Source organism: Aquila chrysaetos, chromosome 5 (assembly GCF_900496995.4).
Source record: "Aquila chrysaetos chrysaetos chromosome 5, bAquChr1.4, whole genome shotgun sequence".
In the NCBI taxonomy this organism is placed as follows: Eukaryota; Metazoa; Chordata; class Aves; order Accipitriformes; family Accipitridae; genus Aquila; species Aquila chrysaetos.
In genome coordinates, this window is record NC_044008.1 from 71,092,367 (window position 1) to 71,112,375 (window position 20,009).

Here is a 20,009-nt window from a genome sequence, read left to right on the forward strand (position 1 = left end):
GTGTCAGGTTAAACGCGGGGCCTGGGCGAGTGTTTTCCAGCCCTCTCTGTCCTCCTGCACAGCTCCACGCGGGGTGTCCGGCCCCGCCGATATCCACGCGTCGTGATTCGAGCGAGCGCGGACGGAGGGCTCGCTGCCTGTCCTGAGCCCTTCTGGGACGTCAGAAGTGGCAGTGCTGGGTGGCACTGCGAAAGCACGGTCCGTGCTGAAATCCAGATGAACTCCTAGCTGGTGTTTAACTGCTCAGGAATCAAATGAGGAGGAACGTAGTTTTGGATGACATCCTTAGAGGATAAAGTTTCATGTATCACCTAGAAATATTTTTACTGGCTTTTCTATGCTTTAATCGCTCATTTCAGCGGAACATTAAGTACTACAGGGGTTTGGAGTGGATGGGTACGGGTGTGTGGGTTTTTTAACGATGATTTCTGTTCTTTTCAGACAAAAAGCAGACAAATTTTGCTTTTAAGGCTTGTAATGGGACATGTTTGAATTTTGCGGTTAAGCTTACCCAAAGTTTATATTTAAAAGGCACTATTTTATCAATGATTGATAAAAGAGCAGTGCACCAGATGTATTTAATCAGCCACTCTGTCTCTGAAAGCATGCATGTACTTTTGACTCCCTTTCCAGGGTGAAATCCTGGCCTCACAGAAATTAATAGCAAAACTTCCATCAACTTCACAGGGGCCAGGATTTCACCCTGTGTATCATTAAGAACTCCCCAGTGATGGTGATCCTGCCAAGGGTTCATCTCCTCCAGCCAAATCAGCCAGGGGGTTCTGGAAGAGCTCCACAACTTTATACAAGAAACTGGCATTTTTTCCCCATTTGCTAGCGTTCCCTCCAAATACATCGGCATTTCAGCAGAAATGACAAGCAAACTGGATCTGAGGGGAACTGTCATCAGAGAGGATCTCTTGGGCCATTAAGTCCAGTCCTTCCTAATACAGGCAGCCGTGCCAGGTAATATCTTTATTAAACTTGCTGAGTTCCACCTCAAACCAGCTGGGTTTCCTATTCCTTCTGTTGGAAGGCTATGAGCCTTATTCTATTGATATATAGGAACCCCTATATTGTTTCTAGCTTCATGGATTCATAGACAATTATACATGGATGAATAAGCCATTGGCAGAAATAGGTGTTCTTTCTTTTGGCAATTAACCCTCTAATGTCCTAAGAGGTAGAAATCAGACTCTCTCAGTCTTATTTTTGATCATCATTTTTCTCAGATTTGGCCTTACCAGTATTCTGCATGGAAGTGCAAGTATTTTCCTGTCTCTACCAGAAATACTAACATTTCATAATCATCCTCTGATTGTTCAGTATATGTGGACTTTTCTCCAGTAACAGTTCCATTTATCACTTTACATCAGAAATTCTTGCTGTTAGCACATATGTGCATGGCCTAAATTTCACCACATTCCTATTACATCAATTCCTCTCTACTCCTTCCAGTGTAGTATTTGGTCCTCCTATGTTGATAGAGAACCTCCCTCCCATGCTTACACCATCAACAGTTCCACTTGTACATTCTTACTTTTCCAAGCCAACTTTATTACTGAAAGTGTTACATAAAATACTGAAAGCATTACATAAAATAACTCCCAATACTGGTTTTTGACGAACTAATCTGAAGTATGCATAAACAAGCATTGAACCTGGGCTTAGAATTCCTATGTTTCTGTACAAATAAATGCCTTAACAATAGGCTAGAAAGTCACACTCTCTCCTAGACCCCGTGCAATTGTAACTCCTTTTTGTGAAGCAGAAAAACTGAGATGAAAAGTGACGGGAATGCCATCTCCCTCTAGTGCTGCGAGATTAGCGGGCTCTCCCCTAGAAGGGCGGGTTTGTAGCTCTCAGGCACATAAGGGTCGAACACAATTTGGGCACCACCCCTCTGGCCTTTTAAAAGGGGGATGAGTGACTACCTCTGCCTTTTAAGGTCTTGCTGTGTTCTCAGCATGACTCTCCAAGGATATAAGGAAAGAAGCACCAAACATACCCGAAACAGCACGTTTGGCACCTGTAGAAATTCAGTGCAAACAGCTGAGGAAACTTCAGGACTGAGCAACAGCTGCAGTGAGGGGTTACAGGTTCACAATTTTGGACTGCCATGCTTAAATGCTACATAGTTCCCCTTTAGGACCTGCACTAAATGACAAAATCTCCTCCCTGTGGCCTTAACACAGCTGCTTCGGAGGAGGTGCAGCCCCAGAGCCTGGGACAATAAGCAAGAAGCCTGTGTGATTCTGGAACTCATGCAGCCTATTGAGAGAGCGGAGTTGTACTCCTAAATTGAGCAATGCTGTTGCTCTGCCTACTAAGACACACTTGCAATACTTCATGGCTTCCTTTGAGTTTCTAACAGTCTCATGGGCCTTAACAGCACGGCAAACAGTGACTCATTAATCTGGCAAGGTACTACCATTGTAGACTCCCTATTCAATTAGTTTTTCTTGCCTTTTCCCTAATCCTCCACTGAATTTTCCTTTATTTCAACCCTAAGCCCACACATGGACACGACATGCCAGTTGATTGCATTTACTGAAACTTCTAGAAAGCAGTCTTTCAACTTGTTTAATATGTTGTAAATTGTCCTTACCATGTCATGCAGTGTATGTGTTTTGTGATGGGGAAGGGAGTCCTTAACAAAGCCAGTTAAACAGAGAACCAAATCATTTCACATAAAATGCTGTAGCTCCCCTCTCATTAAAACAGTTTACAGCACAAGGGAGTTCAGCCCTGTTGGTTGATAGCTATGCAAACCACCCACTTTGTGTGTAATCAGGCTCATGAAATGGTTGTGTTTATAATGATAGTGAGAAACCTCTTTGGTGACTAGGAATATGGAAAGGAATTTTCTTTGAGCTCCATTAGATCCTACAGTACGTTGGTCAACATCAGTTTCCTGCTGTGCATTTGAACTTTGTTATTGCCCTACTCGACTTTCACTTAATCTTCCTGCAGTGCTGAAGAATACAGGACATCTGGAGCTGAAAACAATTATTCTTATCTCCTACTGCTTTCATAATTACATGAAGTTCACATTTGAAGCGCTGCATTCCTTATGTGGACATGTGCTTTTAATTAACAGAGGGATGCGCCACACCACCAGAAGCCAAATCCTGAATCTTGCACAAGTAGGTTACAGAAACTCTGAATCTGAAGCCAACATGGCAGCTTTCTGGCTGAGCTAGGAGGAAGCCTGGTAACACACACGAGACAATGTAATTTCACCATAACAGTGCTTTTTGTTATACTACTGCAGTAGGATCCAGCAGATGCAGCTGAGATTTAAGTCAGGGTAGGAATGATCTCTTCCCATGGCTTTGCAGAGGTCTTTTCTTGTTTTCCCTGCACTGGCTACCCCTGAGAATTTACAGGGCACAAAGACATGAAGCGAAATGCTGACAAAGAACTGAAAAAGTGACTTGTTCAAGCTCACCTAGTGGATGATGTCAAGAGACATTTTGTATCTTGCTTCTCTGCTCTGCCAGTACATATGGCATAAAGAGCACACACTGTTCCATCTTCAAATGGTCAGTCTAATGAATATGGAGCATTTCAGCCAGTTGTAATTGACTCTCCAGCCGTAGAAAGAAAGTTATGAGCTTTCAGCTAACCTACACAGGCCATCAGTTGAATTACTTCCTTTAAAACAAGCTTCTCTGTAGGGTCTAGACAGCTTGGGAAAATTGGCGAGAAGGGAAAGAAAGTGTTACGGGGAAATCACCACTTGCCAGTTGTGTTCAATGGCTATTGATGCACAGATATACAGGTTTATGGCCACAAGAAACCTTCAGATTATCTTAGTTGACATCCTGTGTAACACAAAGCATTCAATTTTACATTCAGTCCAAGATCTGTACTATGAAACCAAAATTCTCTGCTCATCTGAAGTATAGTTTCAGAAAATCATCCAATCAAGAGATGGAGAATTTGTCTCACCAATTCATTCAAATGTTACTATCTTCACTGTTAAAAAACTATGGTTTATTTCTAATTTTTCTAATTTCTTTATGTTAATTTTAAATCTTCCGGCTTTTACCCTGTCTGATAAGTCTTTCTTTGTCCTACTCCACTACAATCCTTGGGACTAAATTTATACATAAGATCTATCTAAAATACTGCATATAGCTCAAATACCCAGATTTTCTCCTACATAATAGATGACTTCTGTGAAATTAACAGTAAGTCAAGTGTCTGACCTAAAGGGTAGGTAAGAAAAAAAAAGAAAGAATTATTGCAGTCAGACCAGTTCTCACTATTCCCACGAAAGAGACCTCTTCATATATATCATCTGCTTTAGCATCACACAGTAAAGGAAATGTTTAGAAATACTTCTACATCCATGTAAACAGGTTAGGAAAGTAGAGGGTGTGGTAGTGACAACCATTTGCCAAATCAAGTCTAGATCCAAATAGCCTTGCTTATCTTTTGAATGAGTCATTTTAGGGCTTGCAGATAATAGTACAATCCCTTCTTTCCTACAGCGAAGTTTTAAAATTACCCCTCTTTCCTCATAAATAGATTGCACCTCACAATCTCCAGTTTATTTGCACAGGGAGTGCATTACTTTCCAGAAAAGCTGTGGCTAAAAGGGCTAAATCAAAAGTAAACATGGCCAAATGAGAGAGATGGGTCCTGATACCAGGAGTCCAGGATATTAAAACTCTTTACAAAGATAAAAAATATTTAGTAACAGAGGGCAGGAAAACAGCAGAACTCCAGTTATTCTCTGAATCTGCTTCTATATGGGTGGAGCTCTGCTGAAACTAGATACTCAATACAGATATAGTCATAGGGTTAAATTCAACTCTATGAAGAAGGCCATTACAAGCCAGTGTTTCATGGCCACTTAAGACCTCTTCTGACAGCTCAAACAGTAGATGTCTTGTGCTAATTCTTTGCAAAAGAGATGATTGTCACTCTGGGTGCCTATATACTTAGGCAGGAATATAAAATACATAAAATACATAAAATATATAAAGATCTCAGTGCAGCAGACAGGCTAGATTTTCTGCATATTCCAGAAGTGTTGAAAAAACAGATTTTCCTTTGACTCATATAGACTGCCTTACACATGCATGTCTGTGGTGGGAGATGCTATTGTTACTTTTCAGCTTTCTGGATGAAAAATTTGCTTCTTGCAAGCTGCAAAAGTCATGGAACAATTTATAAGAAAGGCTTTTACATAATGCAGTCAATAAAACAACAGTAGCAGAAGATTATAATTGGTTTGGCTGTGTATAATAGAAATATGAATGTGCATACTGTATAAATGGTGTGTCAGGACTATTCAGCACTTTTGCAAAGTTTTTGGAATGCACTGAGTAAAATGGAATGACAATAGTATATAAATGTCTGCACAGCAGCTGAATCCAGCAAAATCCTACATCTTTAGTTCATCTTGAAGAATTTCTCAAAGTGCACCAGTGCCACACAGAGACAGATGTAGGAAAACACAATATAGCTGGTAGCACTCTCACATATGGATACCCATATCCAAAACAAACACTGAAAATCATCTGGGGCCTGAAAACATCAACGTAGTATTCATTGCTGTTTTCATTTCTGGCCACATAGGATTTTCTGACGGAGGAGTTGTCCAATTTACTGGTTTGATTCCACACTGTAGAATTCAGTGGATTACTCGGCGTTGATTTCAGTAGCAGAAAGGTTAGGTGCTAGGGTGGAATTAATACAGATTATTTCCACTCTAAAAGACAGGTGGACAATTTAGGTGCATTAATCCCATTGATAGCCCAGATCAGCAAGTTTCCTTGAGGTATCATTTCCCACTGAAAGCAGCAGCAGCTAAATACCTAAGAAATACTAAGTATGTGGGTCAAGTTGTGGGCACTTTTGAAACTCCCCCTCATTGCCCTAGAATAGTAACCCTCTATTTTCATTCAGTTAGTATTTAGGTCCCTGATCCATGTGTGGGACTGGATCGTGCTGTATCTAGGCTGCCTTTGGTAGCTGTGCTCAAGCTTGGGTTCATGTTCCCAGAACCAGCTGCCCTGAAGCAGTTGCTATCCCACTGTCTGTTGGGGCAGAGCTCTAAGAAGTTAGTCCCCGCTGTGTCTGAACGCACCCCAGACTACAGCCACACTATCTAATAGTGCAGATATCAACGACTTTTGTTCAAAGTTTAGCTTCTATCCCTAAGCTAAGGGCAATACATGGACATAGAAGTGATAAACAGTAACGCTTACATAAACATACAGGAAAATAGAAAATAAAGTCTCCTTTCAGAACTGTTTGCGCTTTCTTAGTAATCACCACTCCTTATTTACCAAGAAAAAAGGTCACATAGTAATGCCTTTTCTGAAAGCTTTGGTCCCTGGAGTAGACTTGTGAGATAAATCTCTTTTTTCCATGAGAGTGCTGGGGGGAGGAGGGAGTGGCCAGGCAGCTGTAGCCAACTTAAAACTCTGATGCCATGTAGACAACCATATAATGCAAAACATTTACTGTAAAACAATAGGCAACGTTGAGCTATGATCACTTTAGTCCATTTGCACAAACAAGGCTCCTTAAGCGATCATATAATCTCACGGGCATGTGTCCTTGCTGTGTGTTAAACACCAACTTTTGACTCACAACTACTCCTTTTTCATACAGGGTGAAAGTCATCTCTGTACAAACAAGAGCCACAAGCTCTTTCAGTCTCATGTGAATCCTATTTCAGAGCATGAATGGGATTTAAAAGTGAGATAGGAATCTGATAAAATTGCTGCAAATGTGAAACTACCGCTTAAAGAAATACTTCTGCAAGATAAACTAAATCAGTCTCACCCACAGACCATTGTCTCATTGTCCATTTTAAAGACCAGATCCTCAGCTGGGTGAGCAGCATAGCTCCACTGAAGTCAGCTTAGCTCAGCCAAGAATTTACTTGTAGCGGTTCAGCCGTAAGAAATGTATTGTCATAACGTTTTGGAGAACCAGCTGGGCTGACTGAAAACATGCCATTGTAATTCACAAAGAACACAAATAAGCCAAAATATTTTATACATATTGTATAAATATTAGTAATAAAAGGTCATAATACATGTAAGCATACCACAAAAATAAAAGAACTGGAATGCTTGCCTAGCAGTTTCACTGGGGAGGTGAGAGCAGGTAATCTATGAGCAGAGACTTATCACCATTAGTGACATTATTTTAGAAAGATGCTACAGGTCAAATTCTGGCATCAAATTTACATGCTGGGGGGAGGGTCGTGAGATACCATCTTGCCTTCTGCCAAAACTCTGTCTCCAGAAGTTTTCTGGACTGTGCAAGGGTGATGCTCAGCCTGTATGTCCAAACCAGAGTCAGCCAGAAATCCTCATGCTCTGCTTGCAAACCAATTGACTGGAACTGGAAAGGACAGCTGACATAAGTGACCTCTTTGTCACAGAAGTCACTCACTTGGCAGGGAAGCTAGAAAAAGCTAAATTTTGCCAGCCTTGCACAGAGGTTACCACCAAGTACACTGGGCTAGTGTTGTCAGACAAGCTCTTTTGTCAGTCAGTAGGTTTGATGAGGTCCCATAGCTCAGAGCTGCTTGTGTTTTATTCTGAAGACACAGTGTTCGGCAGGAAAATCTCACAGGAATTAGAAGAATAAAGCTGTAATGAAAACAGATTTACAGCTCCAGGGAGAAAACCTGCCTTAGCCACTTACATTTTGATGACCCGAATGCTTTGGCTGTCTGTGCCAGCCTCACACGTTAGCATATCGTTATAGGTGGTGTCATTCAGCAGCAGCCTAAGTAAGGTGTGAGGTGGATTCCTCTGGCCCGAGAACTCAGCCCAGTGACAGTTTTCTGTCCCCTTCCACCCTGCCCACCCCAGGCCACCAAGGGCCAGAGCCTGCTGCGACCTCCTCTTTGCTGTCCCCTCCGCCAGGCTGCCTGGGCCTCGGTGGGTGCGTGCCTGCGTCAAACACACCTACCAACCAGCTGCCCAGCGTTTATGTGTTCTTTACATATTCCCATATGAACAGCCCATAAAGAAAACTGCTTTTTTAAATGTGAAAATACATGTATAAAAATACATGTGCCCATAGAGACTAATCAATTTCCATCCTTGGGGAACACCCGAAAGGCAAGGCCAACACACCAAGGGGACCCGGCCCTGCTCTGGCAGCAGAGAGATGACACGCACGTCCAAAGACCTCCTCGCCCTCGTAGCACTGCGAAACTGAGACCTTATCATGAAACTGCAGAAAGCCCGGAGAGAACGTGCCGGGCAAAGAGATACGCCCACACCCGTACCAGCGGGTTTACAGCGATATAAACCCTCGCCCTCCACTCCCTACCCCACAGCGGGCAGCGCCCCACCGGCTCCCACCTACCGGCCCGGCCCCGGGGCCCGGCCCGACCCCGGCATGGCGGCGGGGAGGGGCGGCGGCGGCGGCGGCCATTGGCTGGGCCCGGCCCGGCCCGGCGCGGCCGCCAATGCCCCGCGCCCGGCCGCCGCCGCCGCCGCCGCGGAGAATGGAGGCGCCGCCGCTGCCGGGCTTCTCCGAGGAGCAGTTTCGGGCCGCCTGCCGGGAGCTGGACCAGCCTGCACCGGCTGCGGGAGGACCCTGGCAGCTCCTGGTGGAGAGTATGGGCGTGAGGATCTACCGGCTGTACGACGAGGTGGGCGGGCGGAGGGAGATTTCCCCCCCCCCCACACCGCCCCGCACCGGCGGCGGTGGGGGCGGCCGTGCCTCCGATCCTCCCCGCCCGGGGCTGAGCCCGGCGTGGGGGGGAGCGCCCGCGGGGCGGGGAGCCGGGGGAGGGCGGCTGAGGAGCGGGGCGGGCGGCCGGGGGCGGGGGAGAGGCGGCTCGTCCCCGTCCGGAGCCGCCGGTTCCCCGCACGGGTCAGGCTGAGGTCCGTTGTCCGTCCAGGCGCTACTCGGCCTCGGCTCAGTTTCTCCGGGCTCCCAGAAAGCGGCTTTCAGGGTAATGCTATTAACTGCTGATGGAGAAAGCTGCTCTGCAGAAAACACCGCTCTTTCTTACAAACTGCTGGGGGAACCTGCAAACTGTGAGGCTCTTAACGCTTGTTAACGGCTGGTGGTCGGAGAAATTCCTGGTGGAAGGTGCTTTCGGCGACAGGAGCAGTCGTGGGTCTAACGGGGCGTTTGCTCTGCGTGTCCCACTTCTCTCCAGAGCCCTCTCTGAGGGATGCGTGTGGTGAAGGGGAGACCCGTCCCTGCACACCGGCTCCTGAGCACCTCCTGTGTTAGAGCAGCCTCCTGGTCGGCAGACTCCTGCCTCCCTCCCTTCTCCCTCTCTCCAAAACTCCCTTCGAACTGGTTTCCCACCTTTCTCCCTCTAAGATCAGGAGGTGGTTCAGAAAGGGTTGGAATGAAATTCCCCCCTTTTGGGGGGGGACTTAATTCTTTGAAGAAGATCGAAAGTTTAGGCTTGCAGAACTGACTTGTAGGCGATTAATTTAGTGAGTGTTTATTAAATCATAAATCACAGTGATTTATGATTTGATGACTTTTGAATCCATATAAATATCCTATTTCTTTAGCTCTGTGATCATAGTTACCTCTCAGCTCCTTATAAAGCTGGACTTCATGCTGTGCTTTGCATGAAAATTTTGGATTTGTATTCTGAAAAATCATTTCAGGCATGGTCATGTTAAAAACAAATAGCAAATAAAGCAAACGTATAGGTCTGTGTGAAAGGTGAGACAGGGTAGGCAAAGTCTTTTTAAAACAAAAAGTCACTTCATACACCTCAGAGTTTTTTGGTAGTAAATAATCCCTATTTACAGCGTGGACATGGTAACTGGCAAGAGCAAGACAAGCTTATCCATGACTGCACACAGCAAAGGCAAGCCTGCGGTGTCAGCCAGTTATCTATGCAAGAATTAGATATGCTGATGAAATAGAGTTTACTAGGAGTGTTGCTTCTGGAGTGGATGAAATCGAAACTTTAGGACTGGAGCTTATCACAGACCTGTAAATGTGTCACACGGTGAACAAAGGCAAAGTAACTTCAGGAAGCTGGAGGCTGGATTTAGCCAAACAAATGGGACCAGGTGTCCGTAAGACTTGTATTGGGGCAGCCTGTGTTGCTGTGGCTTTGCTATTGTATAAATTGAAGCTGGCTAGATGGAAAGTAGCTCAGGCTTGTCCTTCTCCTGCTTTTATATAGAGGGACTATTGAGCTGACTAAAAAATATTTAGAAGTCTTTTTTTTTTTTTTTTTTTCTCTTTCCGCCTTCTCTTTCCGCCTTCTCTTTCCGCCTTCTCTTTCCGCCTTCTCTTTCCGCCTTCTCTTTCCGCCTTCTCTTTCCGCCTTCTCTTTCCGCCTTCTCTTTCCGCCTTCTCTTTCCGCCTTCTCTTTCCGCCTTCTCTTTCCGCCTTCTCTTTCCGCCTTCTCTGCAGGCTCCACAAATCGATCTCCTGGGCTTTCCTGCTCTGTGCTGTATTCCAGGCTGCTGATTGACTCTCCTGCTGATAGGCCTCTGAAAAATTTCACTCTTGTTTTAACTTTCTTCTTATAAATTGCTGTTTTTATTGAATGTCTTTGTCCAGCTTACCTCCTGCAAGATGTGCTGTTCACTTTTCAGATCGTGATTTGCTATTTCATACCGTTATCAAAATACTACCCTTTTTAGTAGATGATACTTAATGATGTATGCCATGATTTGTCTAGCAGTTGAACAAATAGATTGGTAGAGAAGAACAGCATAATTTCTCGATCTGTCTTGAGCTACAGTATAAGAACTTGAAGGCTACAGATGTAAGAATGACTGAACTGGTATTGTGAACCAGTTGGGAGCCTACTTTTGAATGTAAGGTAGAATCCCATGTGTTAAGTCAGGAGATTAGGTAGTAGTTTTACTCTAGAAGTGTGAAACTGTAGTCTGTCCTGACTAAGGTACAAAGCACATGATTCTAGGCAAAGTCTTTGAGGCAAGCCCTGATAGCTTAAATGAGAAAATTACTGCGTGGCTTTCTTCTATCAAAGAGATTAAGAGGAAGCTAAAGGATGCAAAGAAACGGTGAGTGTGCTGATGAACATCTAGTTTTGCATGTTGACTGCAAAATTAAAGTTTCAGGTGAGTTTGGTTTGTTACCTCTCAAGATGCAGTCATAATCAAAGTCCAGGAAAAGAATACAAAGACTATTCTTCAGTGGAAGAGCAGCCCCATGACATGGGGAAGCAAGACATTTTGTCTGAATTACTAGAAGAGCAAGGAGAGTTGTGGTTTGCTGTTCTCCTGCCTTATGTGACAATGTAAATGTACATACATGCAAGAAAATCCACGTAGTGTTTCTGACTAGTGACCTGGAATGAAATAGTGTTTAAGGTAAAACAATTATTTTTGAACTACCAGTGTTGTGCTTTGGCATATGCTGTTGGGTCTCGGCTCAATTTCAGGTGTGATATTTTCAAAATTAGTTTTTCTGGTGAAAATAAAAGCATTGATGTCTTACAAAGGTGATACGAGTGCATGGGGCTGCACAGGTGCTGAACAGTTCAAGTTTGAAGCTAGTGTTTGATGCTTCAGTGAAGCCCCAGTGAAGATGAGTAGCTTAAGGTTCTTGGTCCCATTATTATCTTCTGGTACATCAAATCTTTGTCTTCTAGGGTTGATTTGTGAAGGGGAAAAAGGCAAATCAACCATTCACTAACAGAATGTTATATAATCCTTCCTTCCCTCTCCTTGAGAATGCTTGAATTTGATTCTACACTGTATAGTCAAAATACTCTCATTGTTTTAATTTAGTCCTGAACTGGTACTAACAATAGTACAAACATTGCTCTATAGGCACAGATGGAGTTCCCATATGTTGAGAGTAACATTAAAAGCATTAACATAGGAGATATCCTGCACCCCACCCCTTTAGTGCAGACAGCTTTCCGTGCAAATAGCTGGTAACTATTCAAGGCAGATATAGTAGTGCATTGTGTATAAGCATGATTGCTAACGTAAACATTAGCAATCTGGTGTAGTGGAAGGTGTCCCTGCCCATGGCAGGGGGGTTGGAACTAGATGGTCTTTAAAGTCCCTTCCAACCCAAACCATTCTATGATTGTATGAACATTGTAAAGTATTCTTGTATCACAGCCTGAAGTATAAGCATACCTAGCTTGCTGGAAAGCTTATTCCAGATCGTGCAGTACTTGGTAACCTCCTGGAAATGGCTGAGACTCTTAAGCATGCTATATAGGGTCTGAAGACCTTGCTACAAGAATTTGATGCTTCTGGTAAGCTTCAATGTGGGCAGGATTTAGTCCATACTGACCACTGGAGATGAAAAGGGGCATGTGTGTGTGAAGAAACATGCTCCCTTTGGAGCTACTTATGAAGTAAAAGGGTACTGGTGTAAGGGAAGGAACAACCATTGTGCAAGGCAGGTCAGCCTCTCTGGATTTAAACTTTCATATATAGATCAAAAAGTCGAGGTTAAAGACTGAATCTTGCATTGTTTTTTGAACACTTGCTTTCACAGCTCTTGAGCGTATTTGTAGTATGTGCCCCACCTAACTTCCTTCAGCTGTTCTCCCTGCTGCAGAGTATTTCCCTTTCCTGTGTGACTTTTCCTCTCCCCATTCTGTTTCCACAGCAATCAGGACTTTATGAGTATAAAATCTTCGGTGGTCTTGCTGACTGTCCCCCAAAACTGTGTGCAGATGTCTATATGGACCTAGATTTCAGAAAACAATGGGATCAGTATGTTAAAGGTAAGCTCATCTAGGCAGTTTAAAAGCAAGCTTTATGTCCACATTGACTCTTCCCACTAAAACTTTCTTCAAAGGTATTTTAAAGTTGCTGCATCCAAAGACTTTGGGCCAGACTTAAGTAGCTTTTGGGATAAGGTTGCACTCTGCACGTATACAAGTAAACACTGACATAGAACAGCCAATATCTCATCACCATATAGCTTTTTTCTGGAATGAATTCTTTCCACCTTGTTTAAAGCATATAATTGGCATCACTTGTTATGCTGGAGCATCTTGTAGCTTCTAGTAGTTGTAATTCCTAGGTTAAATTTTAGATGTTCTGGGGAGAAATGGAGAAGGTACCTTTTGTGCATCTTTGCATATTGTGCCGGAGCAGTGCAATCATAGAATAGCAGGTTGGAAGGGACCTCAAGGATCATCTGGTCCACCCTTTCTTGGCAAAAGCACGGTCTAGACAAGATGGCACAGCACCCTGTCCAGCTGAATCTTAAGTGTGTCCAATGTTAGGGAATTCACCACTTCCCTGGGGAGATTATTCCAATGGCTGATTGTTCCCATTGTGAAAAATTTTCCTCTGGCTTGCACCAGTTTGATGCATGATGGCATGTCTTTTCCTGAAAGCATTGGTTGTTCTTGGCACTTTTTACAATCAGAAATGGGTGTATTGAGAGAATAGTTGGTGACTTCCGGCCTTTACAGAGAAAAGAATAACTAATTTAGTTGTGTTTATTTAATGTTGTCTTTGAAAAGGGGAGTTGAACCTGGATATCCATATGATGTTAAAACATCTTAAGTCAGCAGTGACAAGGCAAGGATTCAGCTGATGTAGGCATCCAGTAATCCATTTATTTTAAAGATGGGGAGCCTTTCCCTTTTAAGCCTGTGCTTAAAATCGGTTCAGGCCAGTAAGACTGAAACATGCTCAAAGTGTTTTGCTGAACAAAGAACAGTGTTAAAAAACACAGAACTGTTAAATGTTGTGCTTGTTAAGTCTAGGACAGCTCTATGGTGAACGGCTACTGGTAATGCCTTTGGCTGTATTGATACAGAGAACCACATGTTTGACTCGTGTCGGTACTTGGTCAAGCTTAAGAAGCTATGTCTTCATTAGTACATGCTACTTGTCAAAATGGGCAATAGCTTTCTTGTAGCAAAGGCCACTTTGCCCTTAACGAAACTAAAAAAGCTGGAGTGGGACTCAACATTATCATATTGGATGTAAAAATACTATGTTATCTTGAGTTACTTCAGTAGTCTTTCATTTAAGTACATTTAGGAGAGCTGAATCCTTCTTAAACAAACACTTTTTTTTTTTCTTTTTTTTTGTAATGCCCTCATAGAGAAAAGAAAGGAAGCAGTTGGGGGAAGCTACACCCTTAAACTAAAAACTAGATAATGTTGCAGAGTTGGCGTTTATATCCTTGCTGACCGTGATATGTTAATCTGTGAATTTTTACTTGTGCTGGTACTTCAAGTCCAGCGTTTCACACAAGTTAACTCTTGAGGGGCATAAACATAATGTTAATGCTTTCCTTTTAGCTTAAAATTTGACACAAGCTCTCCCATTCTTTAGAATTGTACATATGATGAAATACCACTAGCCAACATTTTCAATGTAAACAATATAAGCTTTGTTTTTCTCCTTTCACATTTAGGGAGAAAAACCAGAAAACTTCCATTCAGAGCCTTCTTGCTCTTTGTTTTACTGTTTTTATTCCTTGTTGCTCTTACAGCTATGCAATAATGACAGTCCAAAGAAGAGTTTTCTGCTGAACTGCTGGCTGGCATTGAAATAAAAACATGACCAGAGTAGAAGTAGCTGCCTTTTTAGTTGAAAAGGTAACTGCTCCTGCACTAAGCATAAGAGGAGCTAATCGCTATCCTCTAGTTCTATTCAGCAAAACTCTTTATGAAGGCCTGACTGGAGGCAGATATGGACAGGATTCCTGTGAGTACTTCAGAAGGTCAGGCTTTGATCTGTTCTTGCCAAGGGTTTGCCTGAGGCCTCAGAAATTTTGGTATCTGTCTGCTACTGTTGTTGCATTGCTGTTAGTACCCAGGCTATTTCCAAAGCAGGCTCCTGGACATCTACAAGATGTGGACATCCTGAGGCCTGGTCTGCAGGGAAGCTGTGACTAAACTGTAGAGTAGTGACTGAGGTACCATATGCTTCTGTGGCATGGTACAAAATGGTTGGGCCTGAGCAATATTGAAACTTGCTACTCCTGATTGCAACACTGTCCTGACTGAGATCATACTTCCCAACAATTTAATGGTAATAATTGACTGCTAAAGCAGCAAATGCAGCTGTGACTGTTATGAATAAAATGGACTTGTGATCTGTTGTAGTAATGCTAAGTGAAATCTGGTTATTGATTAAAATGCACTGTATTCTGCTTTGATCAGAAGCTGTCCACCAGTATTGACAGACTAAAGTGAATACAGGTGGGACGTGACTTACCTATTGCGTGCTTTTTCTGTGTTTGCAAAGATACAAAGGTAGATGAGTTAGTAGCTACCAATTGTTTCGAGGTCTTTAAAATAGTGTCTTAATCCCTTTGAAAAAGGAAACCTCTGCAGTTAGAAATGAAAGTAAAGCTAATAAACCAATGCTCCAGTGACCTCTGGTGGATAGCATAATGCTGTAGCTTATTACAACACGGGGAATATTGTGCATCCAATACTGTTCCAACCTGGAGAAGAGGAGAAGCTGTTTTCGTGGGTGACAGCTGACTTGCAGGGCGTACTAAGAGAAGCCTAGTTTGAAACATGTTATATAGGGAAAGAATCTCCCATCTGTGGCACTCTTCTTGCCTTAGCAATGAGATTATCAGTCTGTTCTAGCCTTATTTTTTAAAACTACTGAAAGTGATGTGGCAGACTGTGTGCATTAACTCTGAAGGATATATAGCACCTCAGGCAGAAGTCTGCTCTAAAGGAGGAACAGACCACTCTGACTGTTAATGTGAACCACCTCTCTGGATCACACCCTTTTTAACTGCACCCATGTAATGACCAGTCCCTGAGCGGACAGGAATTTACCCTGGCTCAGCCCCATGGCTTGTCAGGTCCATTGCCCTGATAATGGCAGTTATTGTCTTAAGGGAAGAAGCCGTACAGTAGACAGTTTTTCAAACTCAGTTATGTAGTTTGACTTGAACTAATTTTTATCCTTCATGCCACACTAGTACCTGACTGAGTCACTGCCATGTTTTAGGGACTGTTAAGATTTTTTTGTTTGTTTTTCCCCTATTCAGCTGCCTTCTGATTGAGTTTCCAGGCAGACTGAAAGTGGTGTAATGAAGGCTTATAAACTGCTCAAGCTTCTTGATCACTGTTGCCCGTATATACTGCTGTGAAATTCCTAATAGCTTTTCCAAACTTCATTAATCCCTCATATAAGACCTCTTCACATATTGAAAAACACTGCTCGTTAACTCAGAATCATTTACAAGGATAATGACATGCTTGTGAAAAAGCATACTGTGCTTGCGGCTCAGAATTATACAGAATATGCATAGGTGAGGAAACAGCTTTGAGATGGAAAGGCTTTGAATGAGCTAACTCTCTGAAAAGGAATTTGACTCTGCCTCCCCCCAGAATTGTTCTGGTTTTGTGTTTTGGGGGTTTTTCATTAGGTGGGTTTTTTTGGTTTTTTTCATCAATGAATTCAATAGCAGCAGAAAAACAGGCCACCTGCTTTTGTGTATTTGGTTCCTGAACAACCCTGCTACAGAACTTTTCCTAACATCTTCTACTGCTACAACTTTACATACGTATCAATTTTGACATAACGGTTGTGTGTAAAATGTGCTAATGTCAGAAATCTGAGCAGTTCTTGATGCCACGTATGGTTCTGTTGGAGTAGAAATTTAAAATATCTAACAATCTTCCTTTTTCAACTGTAGAACTACATGAGAAAATATATGATGGTGAAAAAGTAATCTACTGGGAAGTGAAGTACCCTTTTCCTCTCTCAAACAGAGATGTATCCTTTCAAGCTTTTTTGTTCCTCTTGCAGTTTTTGTCACCTGGTCATCCAGGGATCCCAACAGTGTACTGATTGTACTGCTCTGCTGCACTTGATCTAAGATCTTGCAGTCCTCATGTTACATGGAATATGTATAGCATGAAGAAGAGCGTGGGTGCCTCTTCCCACACACAACTAAAGCTCACATAGCTGAATTATTACTCTGCAGGATTGAATCCTACAGAAGCATAAGAAATAATTTGAAGGGGCTGGTATTTGTAATGCAATTCACTTGTCAATTCATCATATGTCAAACTGACACTGTTTTGACGTGCCTTCTCAACTTGGAATACAGTATGTCTATATTCGTGAATGTCGAGAGATGGATGTTGATGGGCGGAAGATCTGGGTTGTGTTAGCTCAAAGTGTGTCTGTTCCTCAGTGCCCTGAAAAGCCTGGTATTGTCAGAGTTAAAAACTATAAACAAAGTCTGGCAATTGAAAGTGATGGCAAGACTGGATCTAAAGGTAAGAGGTCAAGAAAGTGTGATCACAAGTCATGTAGAAATGGAAATTTTAAGCTAAAACCAGTTCCTATAAAATGGATGTACTGAGCACTAGGAGTACTTAAAAATGAATGGAACTTTTGGAAATGTCCAGTGCAGCGTGCTACTGTTAAGAATCTTTTAACAGTTGGGCTGGGTAGTTAAGAATAGACTACCGACCACATCATTCTGCACTCTCATCCCACCCCCACTCCCTCATCCCACACTTATTTTCCTCCCAGCCAGTTCAGTTGGGTAGAGTCTGATGCTAGCTGCAATTTGGATAACTCGGCAATGATTTAAATATCATGCTTGACAGATGTATAGATTAAAGGGTTTGCCTAGAGATTGACTCCTGTCTGAGATTAGTCCTTTAAAGACAACCTTATTTTTATAAGACAGGCTGCCTAAAATAGTTTGCAATAGTCTAAATTAATATTATGGTGCTCTCAGCTTCCCAGAGGTTAACTGGGAATGGCTATACTTATTTCACATTCCACTTCAGTACAAGTTGACTTTTTTGTGAAGAGAACTGTTGTACTTGGTGCTTCAGTCATGCACACTGACAACTTCTGTCATACGGTGTTAGAGCTAATACTCAGACTATGGCTGGATAATGTTGTAGTAACTTCTCTCTCATCTCTAGTCTATATGTACTATTTTGATAATCCTGGTGGCATGATTCCATCATGGCTGGTCAACTGGGCTGCCAAGGTAAGTAAAGGTTGACAGCACAATTGTCTTTGGCTAATCTGTTTCAAACAATGTATTAACTGTATCCATACCTGTCTTCTGCATGTTGGGTAGCATTATTTTTTTCTGAAACGGATGTATTGACCTTTCTAGCTCTTATGCAGTCCCGTTTTTAGAGTCTCGCTATTGTCTGCTTACATGGCAGTTGCCTTAATTTTTTAATTTTTTTAAAATTCCTGTCAAATTCCTTTTCTTAGTCAACCAGGTAGGTAAATTTCTGCAACAAAAACAACAAATCCATGTTCCAGAGCATATGTGAATAGCCTTGACGCAAGCAAACTTCAATAGTGCAGTCTGTTCACAAAGCATTAAAAGAATGCTCTGCTGCTTTGTACCAGATCTTGGAATTGTCCTGTATTTGTTGGAAGGCCTCGATCTATATAGTGGGGATTCTCATCTTGCTTATCGTTTTTCTTGATAACATTATGCAAGAACAACTTTTCCACTTTTCTCTTTACAGAGTGGTGTGCCTACTTTCTTGAAGGATATGCAAAAAGCTTGCTGTAATTATTCTAAGAACACGTAGGTCGAAGTTGATCTTAGTTGTTTAACTCATAGAGCTCTGCACTTACAGGAGTGGCTGTTGTATGTTACACTGGATAAAATCTACCTCTAATATTGGAAAGATTTTTATTTTACTTGGTTTATGCCTTGAATTTTATTAGATCTTTGTTTCCATCTCCAACTGAAGAGCTAGCCACTGACAAGGTAACACCAACATCAGCTGCATCCTCTAGAAAGTACTTAAGTTTAGCCTTGTCCCCCATGCTTTGCTTATGCTGATTGTAGTGTGTCAGCTAGAGGAATTCCATTGATTACATCCTCGGACAACAGACAATGAACTTGCTAGGAAAAACGTCTGAACTTGGACTGAAAACTCTCTGCATGTGTTATGCCTGGATCTGCCTTTGTGGCCTTGCAGCATGGCTTCCTACCAAAATTGAATAATGGAACTTGCATTGCTTAGGAGGAAACACTTTTGCTACCCAAGTTTGTCATTGTAAACTGTCTGCCTGCTATAAACCTAAAAATGCTGAGGGCATATAGGTAAATTACTAGAAGTCTGCAGTAGGAACCGGAACTCTGTGTTACTAAGCTTCCTTGTGATAGCTTTAAGTCCAGATATAAAAGGACTTGTGCCTAAAGCCTTGCATTCGCATCTCAATATCCCTGTATGAAAAGTAAAAACCAGTAGCTCTGTCCAGCTAGTAAAAAAGGAGGAGTTGGCTTCCATGTCTGATTTAAGGGTAGCAAGTTATATCTTCAGAGTCAGTAGCTTTAACTATAAAGCAGCTTGGATACCAACTTTAAACTGGAAGTAATGTTAAAAGGCATGCCTGCAACTGAGTGTGAATGAACTTGATGTGAAACTTTGGCTTGCTTGCATTTTTAAATTTCATGCTGATGTAAAGAGTGAAACTGTAATTTTGGATGGTAATCCACTAAAAGTACAACTAAGCAGGAAATTAAATTTCCATCACCTTTGCGGGGTGTGGGGCAGGAGGGAGTGGGGAGGGTGGAGCGCTTAAAAGGTGAGAGGTCCTCAATCTCAGGGATTTAAAATATTCTGCATCATTACTAAATCTGATCCTGTTACTGAACAAGCCTTGTAATGGGGTAGCTTTGTCTTGTTAAAAAAGAAATGATTGAAGTGATTGCCTTTATACTTTGTGTAAATATTTGTTTCCAATAAATCATTATTCTATCCATGCAGTGCTCTTGTTCCATCTCTCACATTTAAGAGTGGCCATGCTGGGCAGGTCACAAATGACAGGTTGATATCATGGGCTGTTTTATTTTTAAAGGCTTTTGAAAGAGTAACTTGGATTCATGAGAAATAAGTAGGATTCCATGTGTTCTGAAGAGCTTGCTGCCAGCAGTTTAGGCATTTTTCAAGTGTCTGACTTGGAGACCATTACTGAGTTGAATATTACAGTGCTAGACAACTTTGAATCCATTTTAAATTTAGCTGTCACATGGTTTTTTTTCCAGCAGATGAAGAACAGACATCGAGAGAGAATAGTTCTGAAGCATAATTCTCTTTA

General features: G+C 42.3%; 1 protein-coding gene across 2 annotated transcripts; it reads left to right on the forward strand.

Annotated features, from left to right (window-relative positions):
* Positions 1-8,447: 8,447 nt before the first annotated feature.
* On the forward strand, positions 8,448-19,673 carry LOC115341758 (phosphatidylcholine transfer protein). Of its 2 annotated transcripts, none has more exons than XM_030015169.1 (6): positions 8,448-8,641; positions 12,580-12,697; positions 16,606-16,685; positions 17,023-17,194; positions 17,858-17,925; positions 18,425-19,673. In XM_030015169.1, exons 1-6 carry the CDS (start codon positions 8,456-8,458, stop codon positions 18,488-18,490), a joined length of 690 nt encoding a protein of 229 aa, XP_029871029.1. In that variant the 5' UTR covers positions 8,448-8,455; the 3' UTR covers positions 18,491-19,673. The 2 variants fall into 2 exon arrangements, with proteins under 2 accessions (XP_029871029.1, XP_029871032.1); XM_030015172.2 differs by lacking the exon at positions 8,448-8,641 and adding an exon at positions 8,797-8,947.
* Positions 19,674-20,009: the final 336 nt, after the last annotated feature.